We start from the raw sequence: 25,800 nt of genomic DNA, 5'->3' as shown, positions 1-25,800 counted from the left end.
TATATCAGGTGTGCATAATTATTAGGTAACGTCCTTTCCTTTGGCAAAACGGGTCAAAAGGAGGACTTGACAGGCTCAGAAAAGTCAAAAATAGTGAGATATCTTGCAGAGGGATGCAGCAGTCTCAAAATTGCAAAGATTCTGAAGCGTGATCATCGAACAATCAAGTGTTTCATTCAAAATAGTTAACAGGGTCGCAAGAAGCGTGTGGAAAAACCAAGGCGCCAAATAACTGCCCATGAACCGAGAAAAGTCAAGCGTGCAGCTGCCAAGATGCCACTTGCCACCAGTTTGGTCATATTTCAGAGCTGCAACATCACTGGAGTGCCCAAAAGCACAAGCTGTGCAATACTCAGAGACATGGCCAAGGTAAGAAAGGCTGAAAGACGATCACCACTGAACAAGACACACAAGCTGAAACGTCAAGACTGGGCCAAGAAATATCTCAAGACTGATTTTTCTAAGGTTTTATGGACTGATGAAATGAGAGTGAGTCTTGATGGGCCAGATGGATGGGCCCGTGGCTGGATTGGTAAAGGGCAGAGAGCTCCAGTCCGACTCAGACGCCAGCAAGGTGGAGGTGGAGTACTGGTTTGGGCTGGTATCATCAAAGATGAGCTTGTGGGGCCTTTTCGGGTTGAGGATGGAGTCAAGCTCAACTCCCAGTCCTACTGCCAGTTTCTGGAAGACACCTTCTTCAAGCAGTGGTACAGGAAGAAGTCTGCATCCTTCAAGAAAAACATGATTTTCATGCAGGACAATGCTCCATCACACGCGTCCAAGTACTCCACAGCGTGGCTGGCAAGAAAGGGTATAAAAGAAGAGAAACTAATGACATGGCCACCTTGTTCACCTGATCTGAGCCCCATTGAGAACCTGTGGTCCATCATCAAATGTGAGATTTACAAGGAGGGAAAACAGTACACCTCTCTGAACAGTGTCTGGGAGGCTGTGGTTGCTGCTGCACGCAATGTTGATGGTGAACAGATCAAAACACTGACAGAATCCATGGATGGCAGGCTTTTGAGTGTCCTTGCAAAGAAAGGTGGCTATATTGGTCGCTGATTTGTTTTGTTTTTGAATGTCAGAAATGTATATTTGTGAATGTGGAGATGTTATATTGGTTTCACTGGTAAAAATAAATAATTGAAATGGGTATATATGTTTTTTGTTAAGTTGCCTAATAATTATGCACAGTAATAGTCACCTGCACACACAGATATCCCCCTAAAATAGCTAAAACTAAAAACAAACTAAAAACTACTTCCAAAAACATTCAGCTTTGATATTAATGAGTTTTTTGGGTTCATTGAGAACATGGTTGTTGTTCAATAATAAAATTATTCCTCAAAAATACAACTTGCCTAATAATTCTGCACTCCCTGTACTTGAATTCCACTTTTGAAATAAAATAAAATGAAGAGCTGCTTTTCACTGTGAAATTGATCGTTTCCAGTCTGTGAAATTACATGTCTTTGATCTATAAATACAGTCTTTACAAAAAGATATCAATTAATATGCATTAGTGAGAGAAGTACCTACTTTATTCAAGGTTTAGAGGCTATTTTATATTATTTGCATAGTTCCCACACTACAGAGTGAGTACAATACCCAGTTGTTGTCTGCCCAGAATGATTCAGAGGATCACTAGCTTACATTTTATAAGAGTGTAAAGAGATAAGACTCCCTTAGAAAATGGCTTAATATTCAGAGGACCGTCTAAAGCCATGTGGTGGAGTCTCTATTCATACAGAGGGATATGGGAAATGAGCAAAAACCAAACAGAGCACCAGCACATCTGTAATCCTGATTATTTTTAATCAAAATGTTACAAGAATTTCAGACATAACATTTATTTTGCATTTTCATAAAAATATATACAATAAATCATTGCTAATCCCTAACAAACCATCACAGCTATTATAACTTGAGTTTGCTAACAGAAACCTCTTTGTTTTTCTTCTTCTTCGAAGGCTGGTCCTTTGCGCTTTTGATCTGACTTTTGACCTGGTCCTGCAGCTGAGAGAAGAACGCTTGAGAGGACCGCAGAGCCTTGTCCTTCCCCTCGTCCTGAAACAGGAACACTTGGTTAGTAAAGTCACCTCAGGAACATCTGCAGCATAAAGTAGGAATTTGTGTAATGTTTACAACAAAAGCCTTCCTTAAAAGGTGTGGTGTGTCTGAGAAGTGGAAAAGGCTGACTAATTGTTTGCTAAAAATAGATTACCCAGTCTGTGATGGCACTACATAGTTAAAACATGAGTTAATCCATAGAGCACAACCTGCTGAAGTTCAAACTGTGCATCAGAATGAGGAACACCGGTGACTTTGAACGTGACACAGTCGTTGACTCTGAGAATATTCTGAAGCTGCTGATCTACTGGGATTTTCCCCAAACAATGTCTAGTATTACAGAGAATGGTCCGAATAAGATCAAAATATCCAGTCAGCAGTAGTTCCATGTGTGAAAATGGCATGTTGATGTAAGAGGATAACGAACTGGTAGGAAGGCAACAGTAACTCACAGAACTGCTCGCTACCACTAAAGCCCCGTTTCCACTGGTAGCTACTCAGATCGACTCGCAACAGTTCGCCACAGTTTAAGTGTGACGTCGTCAGACTACATGCCACCGATTGGCCTGTCAGGGGGTCACTCCATGAGTCATTAGATTATCTCATTCATGAAAATCAAAACTGCCATTTTTTAAACCCAGCTAGGAGGGAAATGGCTACAAATAATGCCGGTGCCTCCCGAGTCTGACGGAAAGCCACAGACCGAGTAGCAGGTATATTCTTGCCTCGACATCCACCTTTGTTGTAGGGTTCACGTCTCAAACTAATCACGGGATGCTTGGCCATGTTGCTATGACAATGACCACACACATTAGGTGGTACTCTATTGTATTGGAAAACCAGTCGATCCCAATCAAGTCGTGGCGAACAGTGGCAAGTCGATCCATGTAGATACTAATGGAAAAAGGGGCTTAAGGTATGCAGAAGAGCATCTCTGAACGCACAACTCGTTGAACTTTGAAGCAGCAGAAGATCACACTGGGTGCTGCTCCGGTACGGACATGAAACTGAGGCTGCAGTTTTCAGAGGCTCAAGAAAATTGAACCACAGAACATTGTAAAAATGTTGTCTCGTCTGATGAGTCTTGATTTCTGCTGCATCACACAGATGGTTGCGTGGCTGGTTATAAACAACATGAAACAGGGCTGTAGAGTGTGACCAATTTGGTCGCAAATGTGACCTAATTTCTCAATGGTGTGACTAAAAAAAACATCCTAGGTCGCACCGGTGCGACCAGGCATTCGAGTTACTAAAAAAAAAAAAGTCTCCACATCTCTGAAAGTCTCTGTGTGGCCAACAGCAGACAACATTGAGCCCAAATCATGGTCTAAACCAATCTGAGGTAGTCAAGGGTAGAACCTCTCAGATGATGTCAGCGAAGCACCTTAAGCACAATAACTTTTTCAGTACCGTATTTTTCTGACTAGAAGGCACACTTAAAATCCTTTAATTTCCTTTGTTTAAAAAAAAAAAAAAAAAAAAAAAAAAAAAAAAAAAAAAGCATCACATTGGTGTTTAGTGATATTTAGACTTAGTTGTATCATATGAATAATGATTACTTTCTCCTGTGTGCATCTTTAAAGCACTTCCAAACATTTATAACGTTGATCTGACAGAACTCTGAGCAGGTTGATGACGACTTCCTACCGAGAGCAGCAGAGTGAAGCGAGATCAGGCACTCACCTTGAGTATCGTCGCTTTGCCTCCTTTTGTGACTTTCTTGAGGGTTTCTGTCACTTGAGCCTTCGATGGCTTTTTGTTCTCCTCTGTTTTATTGGCCTCTTTAAGTTTCTGTTTCTTTTCCTTCTCTTTGATCTTCAATCGCTTAACCTTCTTTTTGTTGCGCCTCTCACGTTTCTTGTCTGTTGATGTCTTCTCTGTCGCTCCCAGCAAATCTCCCGCTTTGTTCTTCTCCTTTGGTTGGAGGAGAGGATTGTTAGACAAAATCCTCATATGAAAATAATGGACTTCTGTACATGGATTGAAGACTAACCTTGATTTCTTCTGGTGCGAGTAGCGTAGCATCACTAGTGCTGACAGGAGCCACCTCCTCCATTGTAATGGATGGCAAATTAGACACCACTTTGACCTCAGGAACGGGCTATGGACAAAAGCAAACATGAATACAAAATGAATCAGAAACCTTTTACCTTTCACAGTACAGCACTGTGTAAATATACATTCAGTTTATCCAACGATAATTACAGCTTAAATTAAAGACTACAATCACGTTGGGACAGGTTTTTAAAGAACCATGCACCTGAGAAACTGCAGAGTATCTAGTTTTAGTCACTGCTAGCAGGAAAAACTCACCGGCTTAGGTGTGAAGTGGAAGTTGGAAAGAGCATCTAACTTTAGGAAGAGTGTGTCCATAAGCTTCTGAATTTCTACATGGGCTGGGTTCTCCTCCTCCTCCGTTTTTTGCTGAAATTACAAAAGATGATAATAATAATACAATGAATATTTGAGGAAATGCTTCATATGTGTCAAAGTTCTAATGAAAACAAGAAAAAAAGTCAAACCTGATTCTGCTTGAGATATTCTTGCTCATAGATTTCTGCTAAACTCTGCTTGCTCTTCTCATGGTCCAACGTGAGCCTCTTCTTGTACTCAAACACCTCCTCCTTAGGCTTCTCTTTGCGAACCACGTCATCGAAAGCCTTCCAGAAACACAAGTATAAGTAACTAGGTTATTCATTATAATAATATAAAAAATGAATAATAATAATAAAAAAATACTGGTTACTGTTACTAACTTGGTCTTTAATTCTCTGTTTGATGATGTCTTCCAGCTGTAGTGTAGTTTCTTCTGTGATTGCAGGGGCTGAAAAAACAAATGAGAAATTTTACTCTATGATTTGACATAATAAGGCTGCTATTAATTATTCAAACTAAAGCATGCACAAACAGAGTGGGAGTTTGGGAGGTGCTGGGTGGTCACTAACCCGTCCTGGACGTCTGCTCAAACGCCACGTCTTCCTCCAGCATGCTGTTTTCAGGACGGGTCTGTGCAGTTACTTCTCCGGACAGCTGCCAGGATTTTTCTGCTAAAGCTGCTTTCTCTAGCTCTTCAATCTTCTGGGACATCTGCAGGTTACAGCAAATGCAGGATTGCACAGTCACCAACAGTGAACTAAAAATCAGCCCTGTTGGGTCAATGTTGGGTACCCATGATCTGTGCTCCTTCAGGTACAGGTGAGACATTCAATCGAAGGAGGCAGGTAAGGAGTTAAACTAATCTCCACTCTGAAGCAACTACCAACAAGAGTGAAGGACGCTGTTCACTAATGTGATACGTTGGGAAATTTACACTATAGGATCACCTATAGTGCAAGAATCTGAAATTTATGATTTCAAAACAAATAAACAAACAAAAAGTGGTATTAGCACTCCGGCAGATTTAAAGAGTGTACTCACACAAAGCAATCAGTATCGTGCCTAAACCCCCAAATTCTAGTTCATTCGTCAAGTGTGATCGCTGCTCCCCACTGTTTAGTTCAACTCAGGCCTGATACAGATGGATGCAACTACTACATCATCATTCACTGGTTTCTGAACTCCTGATACCTCGAAATGAGAGTTTTCACCCTTGCCATCTCAGTGTTTTAAAACCAGATGAGATGAGGGGTGGATCTGACTGTGAAACCACAAGTAAATCGCCTAATAAGCTGTCAATCACAAGCCAATGAGCATAACCTGGATAATTCTCCTTTCTGACAAACACAATGACCAAAATTAATCAGCAAAGTGTTTACAGAGGTTCATTTACTTGTAGACTTGAATAGGATTTTAAGTCTTTCTGCAACCACAACTATGCCACCTGGGGGCCATTCAAAAGAATGCAAGTTTAATGGGGCCTTTTAAATACATCTATAACACATGTGAGAGGACACATGCATCCTAGAATTATGAACTGTGCTCTACAAGAGCACTTTTAAGAGTTTTACGTGCATGAAAGAGCAAGCACGATACAAGACAACCACACTTAGTGTGAGCACACCCTCAGTCCTCTTGTGATTTAACACTTTATTTTGCTTTTTATTATTCTGGAGGGCTTACAGCTGCATCCTCTTAAGTCAAACAGGGATAAATTGGAATCAAATTAAAAAACTTGCTCCAACTTGCTGTGTTGGATATGTTAATCAAACCAGAGACATCTAAAACCTCGTTTCAGTTGCATTTCATTTACCTTTTCTTGCCGTTTCTCAAACGATGATTTTGCTTCAGACTTGGCTGAGCCTTTGGCTTTTCCTCCCAAAATGTCCTCCACATCCTCTCCCTCGCTGTCTTCATCATCCGAGAGATTAAAGGTCACTTTCTTATGAGACGACCTAGACTGACCCCTCTCCTCTTCCCTGCCAAAGTGCAGACACGAACATGGTGAAATTGACTTCTCCCACACATAACTGCACGTTTTATAATTTTTGATTGCACTTACTCATCATCACCCTCCTCTTCGCCATCATAGTCGTCATCTATTACTTCTTCACCTTCCTCCTGGCTTTCATCCACGCTGTCATCCTCTCCATCTGACGGGTCGTCTGTTTTAGCGGGTTCGCTGTCCACGGCGTCAAAGAAGTCCTTGTACTTGAGATTCCTGGAGCTCTTCACCTGTCGGTATAAAGAACAATCAACATATTTGCTGTAGTTTGAACTACTGGGAGGCAAAAAAAATGAGTGGAAAATGTGTGATAAGTTACATACAGTATTTTTCTTTTGCTTTTTGGTGGAAATGATTTGCTCTAGGTCAAGATCATCATCCTCATCTGAGGGCAGATCCTGAAAATAGTCTACGTCATCTTCATCCTCCTTTCCCTCGCGCTTGTCCATATCATCCAAAAATGCCTCCATCTCTGACAGTTTAAAGAACTTATCATCAACCTCAGAGGGCACCACTTTTGCTTTGGATGCCTTCCTTCCTGTATCCTTCTTCTGTTTCTCTTTTTTCTCCAGAGCATCCACATCAAAATCCAAATCAGAGTCATCCTCTGTGTTATCGTCTTCCTCCACAGCCATTTTCTTTGTCCGTCTCGGTGGTTCCAATTCTTGTTCCTCCTCCTCTTCTTCTTCATCGTCATCATTATCTGCTGATGCTCCTTCTTCTTCTTGACCACTCTCTTCCTGCTCCTCTTCCTCCAGCACAGTTAACGTCTCATCTGCTAAAGCTTCGTCTATGGTGTTTTTAAAGTGTTTCAGTACGGCTTTGTTCTGCAGCTCTAGCTCCTGCCAAATCTGTTCTTCATCAAAATTTTCCACAACCAGCTGAGCTAGCGGGCTTCCTGTATAATGTCCAGGTTCCTGAGCTTTGTGGAGGTCATACAGAGTCTTAGTGATGGAGGTAAAGTCTGTTGCCACTTCATCTTGAAGGCTGCAAAGATGAAAAGACACAGAATTAGTCGGGTATGTCTTATGATGCGATATTGGGGGGGAAATTTGTTGTTGTTGTTTTTATTAAATAACTGAATTGGATGAAAGTCTGTGGTTTATTTGTTAATGTGTTGGTACAAAAACAAAACCACTACATTTCATCCATACATCTTCTACCGCTTATCTGGGTTCAGGTCGCAGGGGCAGCAGTCTAATCAGAGAAGACTTCCCTCACCACCTCTTGCAGCTTATCCAGATGGGTGCAATCACATCCGTGACCTCGTTCTTTCGGTCACTGCCCAGAGCTCGTGACCATAAGTGAGGGCAGGAATGTAAATCGATCGGTAATCCAAACTTCATTTTTAGGCTCAGCTCTCTCTTCACCACAACAAACCGACAGACTATCCGCATCACTGCTGATGCCGCTTCAATCCATCTGCCAGTCTCCTCCTCCCCTCATTCATGCTTAAACTCTTCCACTTGGGGCAGCAACTTGCCCCATGGGACTGTTTCATCCTTCAAATTATTGATTTAGTTGCCATGGGATGATGTGGCCTGTGGTTTTGGGCTGGCTCTAAGATCACTACTATACCACATACAGTCTAGAAGTGCACGTTTTGCCACTTTTCAGCAATTTTCTTCTCTTGTTTCAGTAGCTCAGAATGAAGTGAAAATTTGATACAGAAAATCATATTTTTATGACTGCAGCAGTAGCAGTCGACATAAATTACTACAGTTGCCACTCCAAAAAGCAATGAAATGCCACAATTTGGGATTGATTAACAATTTTCCTGTATTACGCCGACTTTTGGGCTCCTCAAGAAAAAGCTGTGCTGTGTGTGTGTGTGTGTGTGTGTGTGTGTGTGTGTGTGTGTGTGTGTGTGAGATCCAGGCCTCCCACACCAAAACAGCATTGTGCTTATTTGTTAAACTGCTTAAGCAGCTCCAGCACCAAGAGCTCAGGCCTTTTTTGACTACTGGGCTTTGAGATGTGCCGTCTATGGCAAACCTGTGGAATCAGTCCTGTTCTGTTGGGAAAAACTTCCCTGTCTGATTGTGGAAATTCAGTAGGGCTTCTCCACCATTTTATTCATACAAGTTGTCTCCCGTTTGGTGAGGGGTCTTAACCCCCATTTGAAATACGGTAACACAGACTTGTGTGCACAAATGCATATACCGTACTAGATATTTACTTCATTCAAGACATTTGAAGTTTTACATTTTCTAACAGGTGTGGACTTTCTGAGTCTAAATCAGGATTGACAAACATGATATGCAATGAATAAACATCTGGTGTGTCACAGCAGTTGGTAGTCTAACACACGTCAGTTATTACAAGCACATCATCTTTGTTTTCTTTTCTTTATTTTTTTTTTTTTACGTAGCTCTACAGACAGCTTACAGTAATGACCTAACTTTTATTTTATGAGCATAAATGTTACTGCAGTTGGATACGCTCATACCATGAAGATCTGTTTAAAGGTGTAGCAATCCCCAAATGCGTGAGCCAGCTGATTTTAGGAACATAAAGCGACTAAATGTTTCTACATGAAGCAAAAAGGAGAAACTCGCCTAATCATTTATATCTTACCAAAACCTCGACGTATAAACGTGTTGTCAGGTAAATGTGTTAATGCTGTGCTAACGCTACAGTTAGCTTCAGCTAGCTGGAGCGAATTTATAAAAATATTTAACAGCTTCTTCAAAAGATTTTAAAAAAAATTACTCAACGCAAACAACAAACACTTACCCGAGGAAGTTTTCTGGCTGTGCTGTGTTGGCATTTATTTTCTTTACACACTCTTCCAGAACACCGAGCACATCTCCACTAGCCATGATTGTCCCCACATGTGTGGCTGTCTGTGTCGCACGTAAACAGGCTCACCGAGAAACCGCTCTGTACCTGCCACTTGGTTCCGGGGAACGAACATGGCGTCCGCCGTGCTGAAGGTTGCAGGTCTGTGTCAACAATTATTCAGCTTCGAAATTTTCGCTATTAAGTTCACTGTTCTGCAAACGATAAACGATGATACTAAGCTTCGTTATAGTGAGCTGTAATTTTTTTCGGAAGCTCAAACGAGCCCGCAAAGTTGACGAACATAAACAATGTTTACGTTACATCATGAACCAGAAGCACTCAAAAAGCGCAAACCTCCGCCAAGGCAGCTCACTCTGTATACAGTATTTACTTTTAAGGGAGTAGTATTGTATTTTCTCTATATTCAGTTATTTTCTTTGTTCTTTTCAAATATACTTTAGGAAGTTTGTAGTGCAGCAAAAAGGCTTTTGTTATTTGCCGCCTTGAAACCCATTTGAATATAGTTGGCATAATTTTGAGTATCATTTTTTATGTGGATATAGTACATGTGTAGCATTTATTTCAGTGGTTCCTAAAATGTTTAGCAATACATGTCAGGTGAAAAAAGTCTTTGATCAAACTAGTTTTTACTTTTGTTTTCCAATAAAATAGCTCCACATAGCGTTGTTATCACCTCTCAATCAATTCAGTCTATCAGGCTATCAATTGATCAATCAATTGACCTTGAAGGTGACACATTTGAAATCTTTACAATCTGCTTTCTCCATGTTTACAATACACAGGACAATCATAAGAATTATAGTTTCTAAGTTACAAAGCTTTTTGTGAATTTGTGACCAATAAATCATTACGCTGACCTTGGTGGATGTAAGCCAAGTTAACATGACCCCACGCTACACCCCTACAAAGTTTTATCATTCACTTCAAGCTGTTGCGTTTACAGACAGAGATGCTTGGCCAAGGTACCTATTAACTTCCTAACTACTAACTTAAGCCAAAGCCATACCATGAAGTAACTTCACACTGGAGCATTTTCCAAGATTTTTGTATGGCAAGGAGATGTGTGTAAAATTATATGGGTACTGTTATTTACTCTCTGAAACACAGGGTTGACCTAATAACCTAATTATATGTATATGTTCAGTACATAAACAGCAGGTTTCCCAGACAGGGATTAAGCCTTGTCTGAGACTAGGAGAAGAATTCAAAGATGACCTCCAATGAAGGCAAAAACAAGATTATGGCCTGGGAAACAAAAGATTGCTCTTATAGTAATAAAACAAAGATTATTGATATGTTCTCCTGATACTTCAGCTTTAAAATAAAAAACTAAGTATCATCAGTAAAAAACTATGTCTTCATAAGGAGACGGTAGGTTTATTTTACAACATAACTCAATAAAGTCATTTGAAAGTATGAAACACTTTATTGAGTTGAATGAATGGTAAGGTGCAGAAAAGCCAAAATGAGGGTATTATTTTATGCTCAGTATGAGCACTTTACTTTAAAAAGTCGTCTTTAAGGAATTGCCCTGTCGATTGGTCGTAGGAGGAAGGGAAGCCTAATCATTTTAATTTGAAAAGTCTTTCTTTCACAAATTAGTGTTATTCATGTTTACATTAAGTCAGCAAGCATCAAACAGAACACCAAACGGTAAAGATTGGTCTATTTATTATGTATATGATCTAAAACCAACAGTCAGTCACACAAAGGAGAACAGATTTGGGAGTGCAGGAAGCATAGGATTTAAATATCATTAATGTAACTCGGGACTTGGTCCAGAATATACAGCATACATCAAAGCTACTCGAGTAGAAACAACAAACACAGCTGATCTCTTTGTATTTTAATTTCATATTTAGCGGCGGGTGTTTCCAGATGCTCTCGCGTCGCGCTCCGGAGGGCACATTCAACAACGGTGCCCCTCCATCAGGGTGTTCCCGCGTCTCTGTGGAAGCTGGGCAGGCTTAACCACATCGCCATCGCTGTCCCCGACATGGAGAAGGCCACGGCGCTGTATCGGGACGTGCTGGGGGCCACGGTGAGTGAGAAGGTGCCCCTGCCCGATCATGGTGTCTACACTGTGTTCGTGGAGCTCGGCAACACCAAGCTGGAGCTGCTCCATCCTCTCGGAGAGAAGAGCCCCATCTCGGGCTTCTTGTTGAAAAACAAGTCAGGAGGAATGCATCACATTTGTATCGAGGTGAGACGGCGATGACAGGGGAGAGCTTTTATTACATTTTTGCATGGCTCCGCTTCATTTATCTGTTCACGTGACCCCAAATTCACGAGACTGAATTCAGAATTTGTTCATTTTCGTACTTCCTCTTGTCTACGTCTACTGTGACGTGTATATAATGAATGAGTGTACTGGTTTAAAGCATTAGTTGCACTAGTGTTTTATGAGACAATCCTTGCCTTCTGGTTCATATTCATTTTCCTTTTGCTCTGAGGATGTGCTGCAGCAAAATCTTTCTCTCGTGTTTTATGAGGATTGTGAGTCAGAATGGCCCAAAGAAAACATGCTTTCCTTCAGACTGTGACATGGTATTTATAAGAAACTGTTGTGTTGCATTTGTTGTGTTGTGAACCGGTGTAGTAGTATTGCTATTTGGTACATATAAATACATATGATATGACCTGGGATGACCACACGATTATCTTTGCTTGTGTTTTTATTTTAAGATCTACTCTGAATTTACAAATACCCATCATAAGGTAATAATTTAAAAGACGGAAACTAACAAATTAATCTAAAAATGAACATCTTCAAACACTAAAAACTGAAAAATAATTGTCATCACTGACCATGAGAATGGCCTAATGTAATATTATGAATTTACTAAATTACATAAAGTAAAATAACTTTTTTTTTAAAAAAGCAGTTCAGCTTTTGCAGAAATCATAATTACTACGTGTATCGAAGCTTAAAAAGTATTTAGGAATAATTATCTAGGGCCTGTGTGAGTGTAGTAGAGTTTGTTGTTAGTGTTATGTGTTCATGTCAGACAACAAATGTCAGTGTTGTTGTTGGTCCTATAAATCCAGTAACAGCTTGTCCCAAATTATGTGACTCAGCACGGGGGGCCTGTGCGTTAGTTTGCAGTGTTATGAGAGTTGACACTCAGTTGTGATCATTTTTAACCCTAATGATAACAAGTGAATTGAACAATAATGTTTTGTTCCCCCTATGACTGCAGGTAGACGACATTAGCGCTGTGATAGCCGACCTAAAAACCAAGAACATCAGAATGCTTTCGGCGGAGCCGCGGATAGGTGCTCACGGCAAACCGGTCATGTTTCTCCATCCTAAAGACTGTGACGGTGTGCTGGTGGAGCTTGAAGAAGCGTGAAACATCACATCCTGCTGTTGACTGAGAGTTTTCCAGGCAGTTTGATGATCAGAGTGATAGCGGGGATTGTTCCTTATAGCACTTCTGCTTTTGGAAAAACAGTTCTTCTTTGTATGGAATAAAGTTTTATGTGGTACATTAACATGTGATGTATTAGTATGCGGTGTGTTGTTCTAACAGCTTCCCCTAAAGTGTTTGTGATAGAAATTTGATATTTCCCATATCTGCTAATTTGTGACATACAGTAAATGGTGGCTTTCTTAGATACAGCACTGGGTTGGACTTCCTCTTGGGTTCAGAGCATGAATTCAACAAGGTGCTGGAATCATTCGTCACAGATTTTGGTCCATATTGACATGATAGCATTTTTTGTCAGCTCATCCACAACGTCAATCTCTCATTCCACCACATCCAAAAGGTGCTCTGTTGGACTGAGATCTGGATGGTGACTCTGGAGGCCATTTGAGTACAGTCAGCTCACTGTCATGTTCAAGAAAACAATTTGCGATAATTTGAGCTTCGCGACATGTAAGATATCCTGCTGTAAGCAGCCATCAGACGATGGCACACTGGTGTTTAAAAGATGCTCAATTGGTAAAAAGAGTCCCAATAAAATCTCTCCATCACTGTTACAAAACCAGCAGTCTGAACAACTAATACTGACCCTACCATCTAAATACTGAAGCAGAAATTGAAAGGCAATGTTTTTCCAGTTTTGGTGAGCCTGTGAATTGCAGCCTTAGCACTCTGGTCATTCTTCTTTGAACTCTTGCATTAGGACTTTTTTCACCCACAGAAAATTCTTAAAGCATTCATAGTTAAAGGATTTGTTGTAATGTAAATATCCAGACTTTACTTAACTTCACTAGTAGACAGAAGTGCATTTACAAAGTATGTAAGAGGAAAACGCTAAGATAAAATTAGCACCTAAATAAATAGAGAACACAGACTATCAATATCAACGTCTATGAAGACAATTATGCTTTTAAAGAAAAGAGAGCTTGAGAGAAAATTGAGTAGATCAACTCCTGAAAATCTCAGACCACCACATCTAACACCAACAACCATATTATGTTTAAAGTCACTGACGCTCAGTTTGAACCTCAGGTCATTTTGACGATGTCTACATAAGTTGCTGCCACGTGATTGGCTGGTAAGATTTACAGTAGGAAGCAGCTGAACAGGTTTTCCTGATAAATTGCACAATGGGTGCATATAAAGTAGGATAGCTTCAGGTGGGAGTAAGTTTGATTTTCTCACTAACATGAATTCACTTTTGCATTTTGACTGACATGGTTTAAATTGGACTACTCTGATGCATTGATTACTGTTTAATCCCTTTAAATTTTGAACTAGTTCTGAATAAAATATGTTGATAATATATTTTTAAATGCAAATCAAGCCAGGCAGCACGGTGGCACGGTGGTTAGCACTGTTGCCGCACAGCAAGAAGGTCCTGAGTTCAATTCCACCATCAGGCCGGGATCTTTCTGTGTGGAGTTTGCATGTTCTCCCCGTGTTTGCGTGGGTTCTCTCCGGGTACTCCGGCTTCCTCCCACCGTCCAAAGACATGCAGCTTGTGGGGATAGGTTAATTGATTAATCCAAATTGTCACTAGGTGTGAATGGTTGTCTGTCCCTATGTGTTAGCCCTGCGACAGACTGGCGACCTGTCCAGGGTGTACCCTGCCTCTCGCCCTATGACAGCTGGGATAGGCTCCAGCGCCCCCCGCGACCCTGAAAAGGATAAGCGGAAGCGAATGGATGGATGCAAATCAAGCCATAAAAAAATAAATCTTAAGTTTGTTTTAGGTGAAGCCCAAATACGTTCATTTCATTTAGGCTAATTAACACATTTCCCTGGCATACATTATCCTGCATTTAGTAACTTGCAGTTTTTTTCCATTATGGCGGCTTGTAAGGCATTCTTCCGCCTTGCTGACACCTTTACTCTTGCCACCAACGCTGTTGTTAGTCTTGCTGGCTGTAACTCACCACTGGAGGGAGTCACAATTAATACCAGAGCGCACAGTCTGTATCCTTGGAAGAAAACATGTATGCGACTGCAAAACAGAGGGAACTGCTGATGACGCAGATAGACTCTCGGACATTTCATCTTGATTTCCTGTACAAGCTTTGCTCAAGCTGGAAATCCCCAGATTAGTTTCGTAAACTTTGAGGGAAAAAATAAAATAAAATACTGAGGGAGCTTGAGAACGTAAATTTGAAAAACTTGGACAACAAACTGCCAATTAGTATAACATCAAGGTGCTTATTTGGGATTTCTGGTGGGTACGTTTCAGGAGAATTGAGGCTTTCTGAAAACTGTTTACGTTCAGCTAAACTGACTATTTTGCTTGTTTATGCTAAAACAAGAATTGCTGCCAGACTTTAAACTACCAGTTGCTGAAAAATTTAAACGGACCTGACATTTGTGCCATTTAGCTCCAACGTGTGTGAATTTTTTATCTGAAGGCAATCAGCTGCAGTTTATTTTCTCTGGAGAAGGAACTGAAACAGATTGATGTTTGGTGTAGGCAGGTTTTTTTTGCACTTTTACCATCACAGAAACATGAAAGACAAAAAACTGTTCAGAATCCAGAGGGTTGGTTTATTTGGTCTGAGTAACACCTCCAGGCTTTAAAATACAGCAAATATGTAGCAATGACGAGCATTTCTAATTGTAGAGAGACATGCAAGATATAGGGAGGGTTTGAACAAACTCACAGGGGCTTCTAATAATAACATGAGTAATAACTTTAAAGGTCTAACCAGCAACATGCAGATGGCTTTTCATTTTGAAGCAAGATACAAATACACATAAGCTGTAGTAAATGTGGTGTGAGAGATTTAGCTGCTCTCTTTGCCAAGAGTGTGTTTGTCAAACAGGTACTCCGCCATGCCATTCTGGGGAGCGCCCATGCGGCGCAGATTAGTCACCCAGTCAGCCAGCTCTTTGATGGACTTCACCTGCTCATCCAGGTAGTGATTCTCAATGAAGTCGCACATCTGAAAGAGACAGTTTGGTTTAATAAGACGACACCAAAACAAAAACCAAACAAAAAAACCAAGAAAGGAGAGACATCTCCTGCATTATACGTACACTTTAAAAATAAATGTCATACAGGCCACATCAGAGTCACCTATGTTTTTATATTACACAAAAAATAAAATGGATTTCCAGATTTGCAGGTGTACAACCAATCAGCATGCCTTACGTGTGTTCACAATTTAATTTTGGTGTTCCTTCTCACTGCACTTTGCTGTGTAACATACACATCATATTTTAGTACTCACATGTGGGTCATTGTGTTCAGAGCAGAGTTTGTGCAAATCCAGCAGTGACTGGTTCACGCTCTTCTCGAGCTGCAGGGCACATTCAAGAGCCTCGACACCACTGCCCCACTCATCCCTGTCTGGCTTCTGCAATTAAAGCATCATAAAAAAACAAAACCCAAAAACAAGTGAGACATTTATTAATGAAAGATAAACGTTCACCAACCTGACCTAAAAAAACAAGCTTCCTGAATATGTAAAGCAGATTTGCGGTTTAACGTTTCACTCGAGTTCTGGCGGTCATGTTTGCATGCCCGAAAGCGATAAGAGACTCTGCACGCCCACGGTATCTCTCTGTCCCTATGTGAAGCTTAAGATAGCCCAGAACAATCTCACACTCAGCCAGAAGTTAACATAAGTTACAGTCCATTTGTTTTCACAAATCTCATACCTTGACGTCTTGGAGGAAGATCCTTCCACCCCTCTGGTTCTGCAGTTTCATTAGCTTCTCAGCGTGCTCACGCTCCTCATGTGACTGATGATGGAAAAACTTGGCAAAGTTGTGCAATGCCTGGTCATCACGATCAAAGTAGTAGGACTGTAAGGAAGAAAGTTTGTAAACTTTAGGTAAGGTTTTTAAAATCTACCTGCCAAAACCATTACAAACAAAAAGGACTTGTCATACAGAGGACAGAAACCATAGTTGCCTGCCTGTTCTTTATACATACTCAAAGGAACTTCAACTTTTTTTAATTCAATACCTAAACATTAATATCCCCTCAGTTTAAAAACCTCCCTTATATTTGACTAATCCTGTTTAAAAAGCAGCTTGCTCTGATAGTGGGTTATTTATTTATCCATTTTAAATGGCAGTAGGCTGCTTCAACACCTCCGAAACCACTTCCCCTGCCTTTTTCTCAGCTCAATGGCTGTACCTGGACTGAAACCAAGCACAGCACTTATACCACATAGCAGCCTAGTTAAAAGGAATTCAAATCACTTCTTGATTATAAATAAAATCTACTCACGCTTCCCTTTTCTCCGAGCACGATTACCCGAATGTCACCAGATGTTACAGACTGGTACTTTCCACTGAGCTGTCCTTCAATAACCCTTTTTAATCTGACCGTGCACCATGGATTGCTCTTACCATAGACAAGTAGACGTAGGAGGCATACAGCTCCAGGTTGATCTGCCTGTTGACTGCAGCCTCGCAGTCCTGGTGGAAGTTCTGTCTGACCTGGGAACTCATGGTTCTGAAACATAAAAATCACAATTATATCAGTAACTAATTGCAAAGGTGATTAGAGTAGGACGAGTTCAAGAGCAGTGAAAAGGTTCTGATTTTTTTTTTAAATAGGCTCCTTTTACTGTGTTTAAATACATTTCTGGGGTTTGGCCCACGAACCTCAGACAATAGCTCGACTTATAAGTGTCACACCTCATAACAGCTGCGTAATACTGATTGTGTTGCTCAGTATTTTTGATGTTTGACGAACGTTATTCTTTCATCAAACAGTATCACTGGGCTAGACCATGTACGTTACGTAAGGCAAAAATCAGGGGAAAAAAAGTTTCATGAAAACATTTGCTAAACTTTGCACTCTTTACCATTAAAACAGGCCTTAACAATTACATAAGTCACAACGTAAAGTATGAATCTGGTTAAAGCTCGACTTGTTTAAATAAAGTAAATATTTATTTAGTACGATGTGTTTGAAGGAAGCCACACATGGCGCTGAAAACACTGCGCAAAGCTTGGGCAGCCAAATGCGTACAGGCCCACACTGACTGCGACCTGAAGCGGATAAATCGAACCAGTATTATCAAACTACAAAGCCAATGGCAGCCTGGAATCTATAATCAAACATAACGATAAGAAAAGAAAACATAGGGAACGTTTCCTTACCAAATTTCAGTGGCAGGTCTTGTTGAGAGGAGGTCGAAGCAGTGCGTTGTTAGCAAAACAAAGAGTTAGCTTCCGAGCTAGGTGGTTTTCAAGGCTGACTAAGCTAGCTAATGTTTCAAGTTCAAATTCACTCGATGTATCGGAGCGACTGGTCCCGTGCTGTGCTGTATAAAGACAGTTGAAAGGTTGCCGTTCAAGCACTGTTGAAGCAGGTAACCTTCACTGTCCGATAACGAGAGACACGACTGAATGTTTCGACTCAGGCGCCTGTAGATTAGCACTTAGTGACGTCACCTGGCGGGGGTGTGGGAGGGGCCAAGAGGCAGAACATCAGAGCACGTACCCCAGTGTTAGTGAGCCTATTTGACTTTATTTTGTTTAATTTCAAAACATCCTTTTCATCATTTTCATTCACATGTGAACAAAGTCAACTTAGAAGTGATAATACTAACTAGTTCATACGTCTTTGGTCCTGTTTGTGGTTTGTAACAAGATCTGCTGACTCACCTTTGATCACGTGGAATGATTCATCTATTTTTTTATTTTTTTTTTACTATGTCATTAAAACATTCCAGAAAATTGGAGGTTAAGAAACAGTCTCATGATCACTTACCAGAACATGACTAACAAGTTCATTATGACACCCTGCACAGGAGTTGCCTTGGTAAAAATCCATAGCGTAGGCTTGTTGTGTCATTACCAAGGCAAGGTTTCCCAAAGGGGCAACCAGCTCTCCCTAGGGTTGTTTTTGTTTGTTTCTTCACTTTTTGTTTTTAATGAGAGAAAAAAATAAACACTACTTGCACATACTAAGTATTGTATTTGTTGGAGCATTGTGTGTAGTTTTCCTCACTTAGATGCCAACAAACTGGGATCTAGAGTACACTCACAATTTCTAGTACAAGTTTGGACCAGCTAAACTCTTCATCGCCTAGATTTAACAAGGTGCTATAAACACTCCTCAGAGATTTTGGTTCATATTGATGTGACAGCATCACACACTCGCTCCATGATGTACATTTCCTGACCCACCACACCCCAAAGGTGCTCTACTGGATTGAGATCTAGTGTCCATGGAGATCATTTGTGTAGTGAACTTATTGTCATCTTCAAAAAAACAGTTTGGGATGATTCAAGCTTTGTGATATGGCACATTATTCTGCTGGAAGTAGCTATCCACAAATAAGTGCATTGTAGTCACAAATGGATGGACATGGTCAATAACAGTACTCAGGTGGGCTGTGGTGTTTAAATAATGCCCAGTTGATATTAAGGGGCTCAAAGCATGGTGAAAAATATCCCCACATCTTTTCACCACTACCGCTAGTCTGAACCACTGATCCAAGACAGTATGGATCAGTATTTTCATCTTGTTTACACCAAATTCTGATCAGGATTCTGAATGTGGGAGCAGAAATTTAGACTCATGAGATCAACATTTATCCAGTCTTTTGTTGTACAATTTTGGTGAGTTTGTGTGAATTGTAGCCTCCGTTTCCCATTCTTTGCAGACAAGAGTAGCACACAGTGTGGTCGTCCGCTGTGTAACTGCTTCAGGTTTTGTGTATCCAGTGTTATGCTCTTCTGCACACCTTTGTTGTAATGAGTGGTTATTTCGGTAACTGTTGTTTTCCAGAGTTTGAAGCAAGTCTGGCAATTCTCCTCTGACATCAACAAGGCTTTTCATCCAGAGAAACTGCATAATTTCTCTTTTTCATACTCCGTAAACCCTAGAAATGTTTGTGTGGGAAAATCCCAATAGATCAGCAGTTTCTGAAACACTCAGACCAGCCTATCTGACACCAGCAACCACGTTCAGAGTCACTTGAATCATCTTTCTTCCCCCATTGTGATGATAGCTTGGTTTGAACTGGTTTGAACTAGCAAGTCATTGTGACCATCCTTAAAAACCTACTTGCACTGAGCCACTGCGGTGTGATTGGCTGATTTTAGGTATTTACATTATCAAGCTGTTGAACAGGTGCACCCAACAAATTGTCCACTGAGTGTATGTTTGCTTGGAACCCATTTCTAAAGTTTGGAGGTTGTTTGAATTTTTTTTTAATGTATCTAACTTGAAAAGTAAACACGGACAAGGTGTTTCGGTTAAAATTTTGGCACAGATCATAAAAAAGAACAAATGTGCTGTAATTGTTTTTAAATTAAAATGTTAAAGCTTTTTACAAGGAAGCAAATATTTCAGCATTTGATCTTTAGTTTTCAGTAGGAACGAATCCATATTTGAGCCAAATCTTTCTAGGGAGCTATCTGTCTCTTTTAAACAAGAGCCAAATATAGAGCAATGTCCTAATATGTGGGACAAGGGTTCAAGGTATAAAAATGCTGTTAAGCTCCACGTGAAGCAGGACATCTTGTCACCCTAGATACTTGGAAGAGGCATTCAGTAGAACTCCCAGTCAATAAAAACAACATGTGATGTTTGGTCCCATATAATGAGAGAAAATCGCTCTTGATACTGGACGCCTGCGCGGTTTATACTGTGGTGAATAATTTACATTCTGGGTGTTGACCTTTACACGCTGATAATATATGCTTTCAGGAGAGTGTTTGTTTTAATTTTATTATTGCTTATTACACCTGAGCTGTTTTGTAAAACCGTTTGTTCCCTGCTAAAATCTAATGAATTAACCATAAAAGTATCATTTCTAGACCAACGTTCGAATTTTACATACATGTAGTTTTACGTTTTACTCACATCAAGCACTGCAAAACAGTCTTCTTACTTGTTAAATATGTATTTTATAAAACATTAAGATGTATGCGAATAGATATTTACTAATGTGTAAAGTTGTCATAGCGACAGGCTGCCGACACTCAATCGGCGAAGCGTTTATCGTTTACACAACTGTCTTATTTACCTTTACGCTATGCAATTGAAGCAGCAGCATCCTTTCTTTTCCTCAAAACTAATACTTCTTTTTTTGCAACTTTGCTTTTCCCCCTCTGAGGCTCACTGCTGCTGACGCACAGAGGACTACGTGCAGCTTCAGCCGTGCCGGCAGCAGTTCGCCGTCACGTGACACTTTGTCCCTAGCTGTTAATAATTTAAGTGTTAGCCTCACAGGTGTCAAGTGTGGATATCTGCGTCTAAGCTCGTGGATCATTCAAACCGCTGAACAAAAGCCCAAAAATGAAGGATTTGGTGTCGTCTGCTTTAGCGCTCAAAGGCTCCACAGCGCCATCTACTGAACACTGGGCTCAATCTCATCAGCCAGAGCCTTTTCAGTTTTTTTTTCTCCATTAAACTGAATAAGATCACATACCCGAACAAAGAATAGGCCCGATCAGGTCAAATTACACAACCCCCCCACACACAAGTTTTAAAGTAAAGAGAAAAGCTGCATAAGAGGGATTTTGTAAAAACTTTATTGATCAGTTCAAGGAGTTTAATCGAAAAGGCCGAATCCCATGTCGTCATCAGACTCCTCAGACTCTTCCTTCTTCTCCTCTTTCTTCTCCTCAGCTGAAAAACAAAAAGCACTTGACATCACGTCCTGCTGTCATCACCATGACACAGCAACCTGCTCACGTGGTTGCCTAATATAACGGTTGTTTTAAAATATATTTAAATGCAACTGATTTTTATTTTGGAATTTCCCAGTTTTTGTTGAGCGTTTCTTACACGCTGCTGTATTAATATAAAAACAAAAAAAGCCTCTTTTCTAAAACCATTCAACTTAAAACCGTAGAATAAATTTAAATGCCTGCACTGTATTTACCCAGTATAGTGCGGATTTTGTGTAGATTAACTTGTGTAGATGCATCTTTCATGTCAACAGATCATTATTTGGCTCCATGTAGTCGTACAAGCATACAAGGTGAAGGCAAAATCACAAAGTGGCAAATATGATTGATGGTGCCAAACAAGGTGCTAAGCTGCAATGCTCACCTGCAGCAGGAGCTGCGGCTCCGCCCGAGCCAGCAGCTGCAGAGCTGGCAACGGCTACGGCACCACCTGCTGGCATGCTGGCCAGCTTACCGTAACCTGAGGAGACACGAGTTGGCAGACATGAAGCACAAGTGATAACATCGACACTCAGCAGTCAGAAACAAGACAGAGGTCAGAAACGGTCCGTTATCATTACATGTGGTCTGACTTTACACATCTGATTAAATACAACTTTTTTCTTATCTTATATTCAAATCGATTCACTTTGTCCAGTGAGATATCATGCCCTGCGGGTTTATAGAAACTATGGCAAGAAAACTCATTATCACAGCAAATGCACCATGACACACTCAGGAAATATTTTATTTCAGCCCACAAATAGGGTGCAAGATCAGCTATCACGAAGACCCAAATAAGAAAATCAAATATTGATGTTTTGCAACTTGCACTCACACCATCCCAACTGTATTTTAGGATTGTTTTTGCATTACAAGTATCACTTGCTGCATGCACCAGTAGCACTGATATTAACCCTTTAACACTGTGCCACTTTTCTGCCCATCTGCAGTACTCTACATTATGACGTTTATATTTCATTCTGTTGTTCTTCGCTGTATCTTTTTTAGTAGTAGTTTAGTAATGAGTTCTTTTTTTAGTCTTTTAAACTTGCTACTGGGTTTCTGTTTTTTACTCCTATTGCACTGAGTGTGTAAGATGACTAATAAAAATTAATTAAGAAGTATAATTTGTGCATACAATAAGTAATTTGTCTATACACAATACCCTTATGAACCATTTTCAATGAACAAATTCTCCAGTATAACTGTGGTCCATACACAGTGTGCCATCCTCCATTACGGAGGAATCCAGCATTGAGAGCTTAGTTCACTCATATTTTTAATAACTCTTTTTTTTTTACCCTTAAATCTGTTTTCCCTGTGCGTCAAATGAGTTTATCACTAGTCACAGTATCCAACATCATAAACTAGTTCAGACCCCTGCAGGGAGTCCATGTCAGTATTAAAATACTGCCTGAAGCCATTTAATTCTAAACTTTCAGACCTAACAACATTTCAGCCAAACAAAATTGTAAACCAAAATTAATCATGGTCTCACACACACATAAATGAAACTGTGGGAAACTCACCTGTGGTAATAACGTCATTCACGTTCTTGCCCTTCAGCTCACTGATAACCTGTTGAGAGAGAAAGATAGACGCAATTATAAACATAACCTAAAGGTAGGAACCAGCTGCCGGGAAAAACTGAAGCCACAACAGTAATAAAACACAAACAGGAGCAGGTGGCTGTGTACCTTGTCGAGGCGTGTGTCATCGGTTTCAATGCCAACGCTCTCCAGGATCTTCTTGATGTCCTTGGCATCAGGGTTTTCATTGCCACCGAGGGCAGCCAGCAGGTAAGCAGCAACGTAACGCATCCTGAAACACCAAGTTTACTGGAAACATTAGTAACCATGCGGGATGTTTTTATGGACACAGGAAAATGAGTTATGTCTAAAGTTCAGACAATCTGTTTTTGCATTAACAAAAGTGGAAACACAACAACTCATACAACATGTTAATTTTTCTTCATTATCAGCATATGCTAAATTTTTATATAAAAATCAAAGCCTGGAGAAAGTTATGGTATGCCTCAAAAGCTCAATCTCTGATTTTTATGTGAAAATGTTACAGTTTATAAGAAATATATGGCTTCACCACAGCAGGGGAATATTAAATGCTGTCCTTGTTAGTGCATCATTTAACAAAAAAACCCCAAACAAACAAAAAACATCAAAAGACGTAGGGTCGACCCCTTTAGGGGTCCGTTTTTTCCTGGGTTTAGACAGCTACAGGACTGTGATCCCAACGCATTTCTGAGTTATTACGGCGATTTTCAGTAAAACAGAAGTTCGCTGCTTTACTTTACAGCCGATACCCATCGTCCACTCATCTAAAAACTACATATTTTCGAATATTGAATATGCTTCTACTAAAATACTGTTTTCTCTACCTCTATAAATCCTCAAAAATGCGACAATGTGGGAAAACACGGCATAATTTTAACACCCATGCGGCTCTCCGCTACCATTAGCCAACCTAGCGTAAGCTCCGGGAGCCAAAGAAAGGAATTAATGTTGGCTAAACGCTCTTTAATATTCTTAAAATGCCTGGGCTGAAAGTGTACATGCTTATCTGGGTGGCTCAGTTATTTTCTCAGTGTTTAATACGTTATTTACGTTTTAAAACCAAACTTACTTGAGCTAGATAGGAGAGCGCGTGTTCACTCTGAGGTTAGCAGGGACAGAAAGGAAGTTACGTCACCGGAAAAAAGCAAAGTAGCCTTTCTTCTTCGTAAAAGCATTAAAAGTAAGCAGGAACCGAGGCGAGGCCTGCTGCTCAGGAGTGTGTTTGCAACCTCGGTGTAAAAACTTTACCTAACGCGAAATATTACACAAAAAATACATTCTTCTTCTTCTTCTTGGATTGGATTTGATCTTGGATTCACCGTGGATTGAATATCTGCCTTAATTTCACTTTATGTCTTGCATCCTCCTCTGGTATACCAATCCTCTCCATGTCCTCCATCTCTCACTCTATGAATCAGTTTTGTGGTCTTACTCTTTTGCTCCTAACTGGCATCTCCATATTCAACATCCTTTGTCTCTCTAACTTTGCTTTCAAACCGTTCAAACTAAGCTGTCCCTCTGATGTACTCATATCCTGTATAAAAGATTTGGAGCTTGTAACTACATGCTTTATTGATATGAAGCGCTGGATGAAATGTCACTTTTACAAGAATCAAGGTTACTTTAATGTCGCTGTGTAAAAAAAAAAGTGACACTACACTTCCTTGAAAATTAATTTCTCAGGAGTTCTCAGGAAACAGTCTATGTTGTACTTTTTGTGATGAGGCAGTGTGTGTTGTGTGTCTGTGTGAGGCCCCTGAAACTTGACACTCTCTCCAACCCTTTTCCATATATGTGTTGTGAACAAATATGAAAAAAAGACAGAAATCAGGAAGAGGGCAAATACTTTTTCACAGCACTGTATACATAAGGGCGTCTAGAGAGTCTCCGGTTTCAGGGACCTCACATGGACACACAACACGCACCGCCTCATTAAATAAGCATAACACAGACTGTTTCCTGAGAACAGCACTGTATGTTCAGTGGTAAGTGGCCATTCTGACTTCTCCTGAAATCAATTATCAGCTCTCTGGTCCTGTTGGTATTTAGAACCAACTTGTTTTTAGCACATCAGCCTGTCATCTTCTGAACCTCTGCAGGCAGAGTCATCTCCTCCACTGATCAGCCCCGCCATGGCATTGTCTGTGGACTCAGTGTTGGGTTTTGTGTTACAACGCGGTGTGCAGTCATATGCATACAGAGTATGTAGAGTAAAGAGAAGGGCTCCAGCCGCAACCTTGAGAGGCTCCTGTACTGAGTATGTGAGTGGTTTGGCTGTGGACACTTGGAGGCCTAGAGTGGACATCCTGTGGACATTTTTCTTTGATTATAAATTATTATATATGAAACTTGACCAACTGTGAATAAATGTAAAAGTTTACAAGTTGTGGGCCGAGTTTCTTTGGAACTAACTTCCAGTGAGCCAGGGTTACAATATGGACAAATCAATGTCGCAAAACACAGCTGTTTTTTGTTAACATAGTGCCTAATATAATGCATAATAGTAATCAATTGCTAATTAACTAATAATACAGTATTAGAGACGTTTGTAAAGCCTAATCATAACCCTGTTAGATAGTGAGGAACTAAACAAGAAGAAAAGCAGTAAAGACATTTATGTAGATGTATTATTTTAATCTTGTGATTTTTCAAGATGGGTGGGAACGAACCTCTGAGATTTATTTCAGCATAGTGCAACATTAAATTATAGTTCGCTTGTTTTTTAATTTGCACTCTGTCCAGTTAAACAGGAAAAGTAAATAAAATCTTAAATGATCCACAAAGGTTACTGGGAATCCATATTTGTATCTCATCCAGGAGACTTTTATCAGCCTTCTTCTGGTGCTGTTTGCAGAAGTCCATCCCCACCTCATTATTTGGGTCAATACTCATGTATAAGATAAGA

General features: G+C 40.3%; 4 protein-coding genes across 4 annotated transcripts; 1 reads left to right on the top strand and 3 right to left on the bottom strand.

Moving 5' to 3' along the window:
- Positions 1-1,797: 1,797 nt before the first annotated feature.
- Positions 1,798-9,346, bottom strand: mphosph10 (M-phase phosphoprotein 10 (U3 small nucleolar ribonucleoprotein)). The gene is made up of 11 exons (XM_085402736.1): positions 9,191-9,346; positions 6,778-7,441; positions 6,512-6,684; positions 6,263-6,428; positions 5,019-5,160; positions 4,830-4,897; positions 4,596-4,733; positions 4,387-4,497; positions 4,067-4,174; positions 3,757-3,987; positions 1,798-2,070 (listed from the first exon to the last, which is right to left on the bottom strand). Exons 1-11 carry the CDS (start codon positions 9,274-9,276, stop codon positions 1,921-1,923), a joined length of 2,037 nt encoding a protein of 678 aa, XP_085258862.1. The 5' UTR covers positions 9,277-9,346; the 3' UTR covers positions 1,798-1,920.
- On the top strand, positions 9,313-12,754 carry mcee (methylmalonyl CoA epimerase). The gene is made up of 3 exons (XM_085402738.1): positions 9,313-9,397; positions 11,122-11,462; positions 12,460-12,754. The coding sequence occupies exons 1-3, from the start codon at positions 9,370-9,372 to the stop codon at positions 12,610-12,612; spliced, it is 522 nt and encodes a 173-aa protein (XP_085258864.1). The 5' UTR covers positions 9,313-9,369; the 3' UTR covers positions 12,613-12,754.
- A 2,454-nt stretch (positions 12,755-15,208) lies between these two features.
- On the bottom strand, positions 15,209-18,093 carry LOC146678749 (ferritin, heavy subunit). Its single transcript, XM_085402737.1, has 5 exons — positions 17,797-18,093; positions 17,038-17,143; positions 16,339-16,485; positions 15,909-16,034; positions 15,209-15,620 (listed from the first exon to the last, which is right to left on the bottom strand). Exons 2-5 carry the CDS (start codon positions 17,137-17,139, stop codon positions 15,462-15,464), a joined length of 534 nt encoding a protein of 177 aa, XP_085258863.1. The 5' UTR covers positions 17,140-17,143; positions 17,797-18,093; the 3' UTR covers positions 15,209-15,461.
- A 3,074-nt stretch (positions 18,094-21,167) lies between these two features.
- rplp2b (ribosomal protein, large P2b) lies at positions 21,168-24,093 on the bottom strand. The gene is made up of 5 exons (XM_085402735.1): positions 23,965-24,093; positions 23,022-23,145; positions 22,854-22,902; positions 21,707-21,802; positions 21,168-21,280 (listed from the first exon to the last, which is right to left on the bottom strand). The coding sequence occupies exons 2-5, from the start codon at positions 23,142-23,144 to the stop codon at positions 21,204-21,206; spliced, it is 345 nt and encodes a 114-aa protein (XP_085258861.1). The 5' UTR covers position 23,145; positions 23,965-24,093; the 3' UTR covers positions 21,168-21,203.
- Between the last annotated feature and the right edge of the window lie 1,707 nt (positions 24,094-25,800).

Source organism: Rhamphochromis longiceps, linkage group LG1 (genome assembly GCF_057381845.1).
Source record: "Rhamphochromis longiceps isolate RC_006_pf linkage group LG1, R_longiceps_female_GT1.1, whole genome shotgun sequence".
Taxonomy (NCBI): Eukaryota; Metazoa; Chordata; class Actinopteri; order Cichliformes; family Cichlidae; genus Rhamphochromis; species Rhamphochromis longiceps.
Note: the sequence above shows the minus strand (reverse complement) of the source record. Positions and strands in the feature narration are given on the sequence as shown.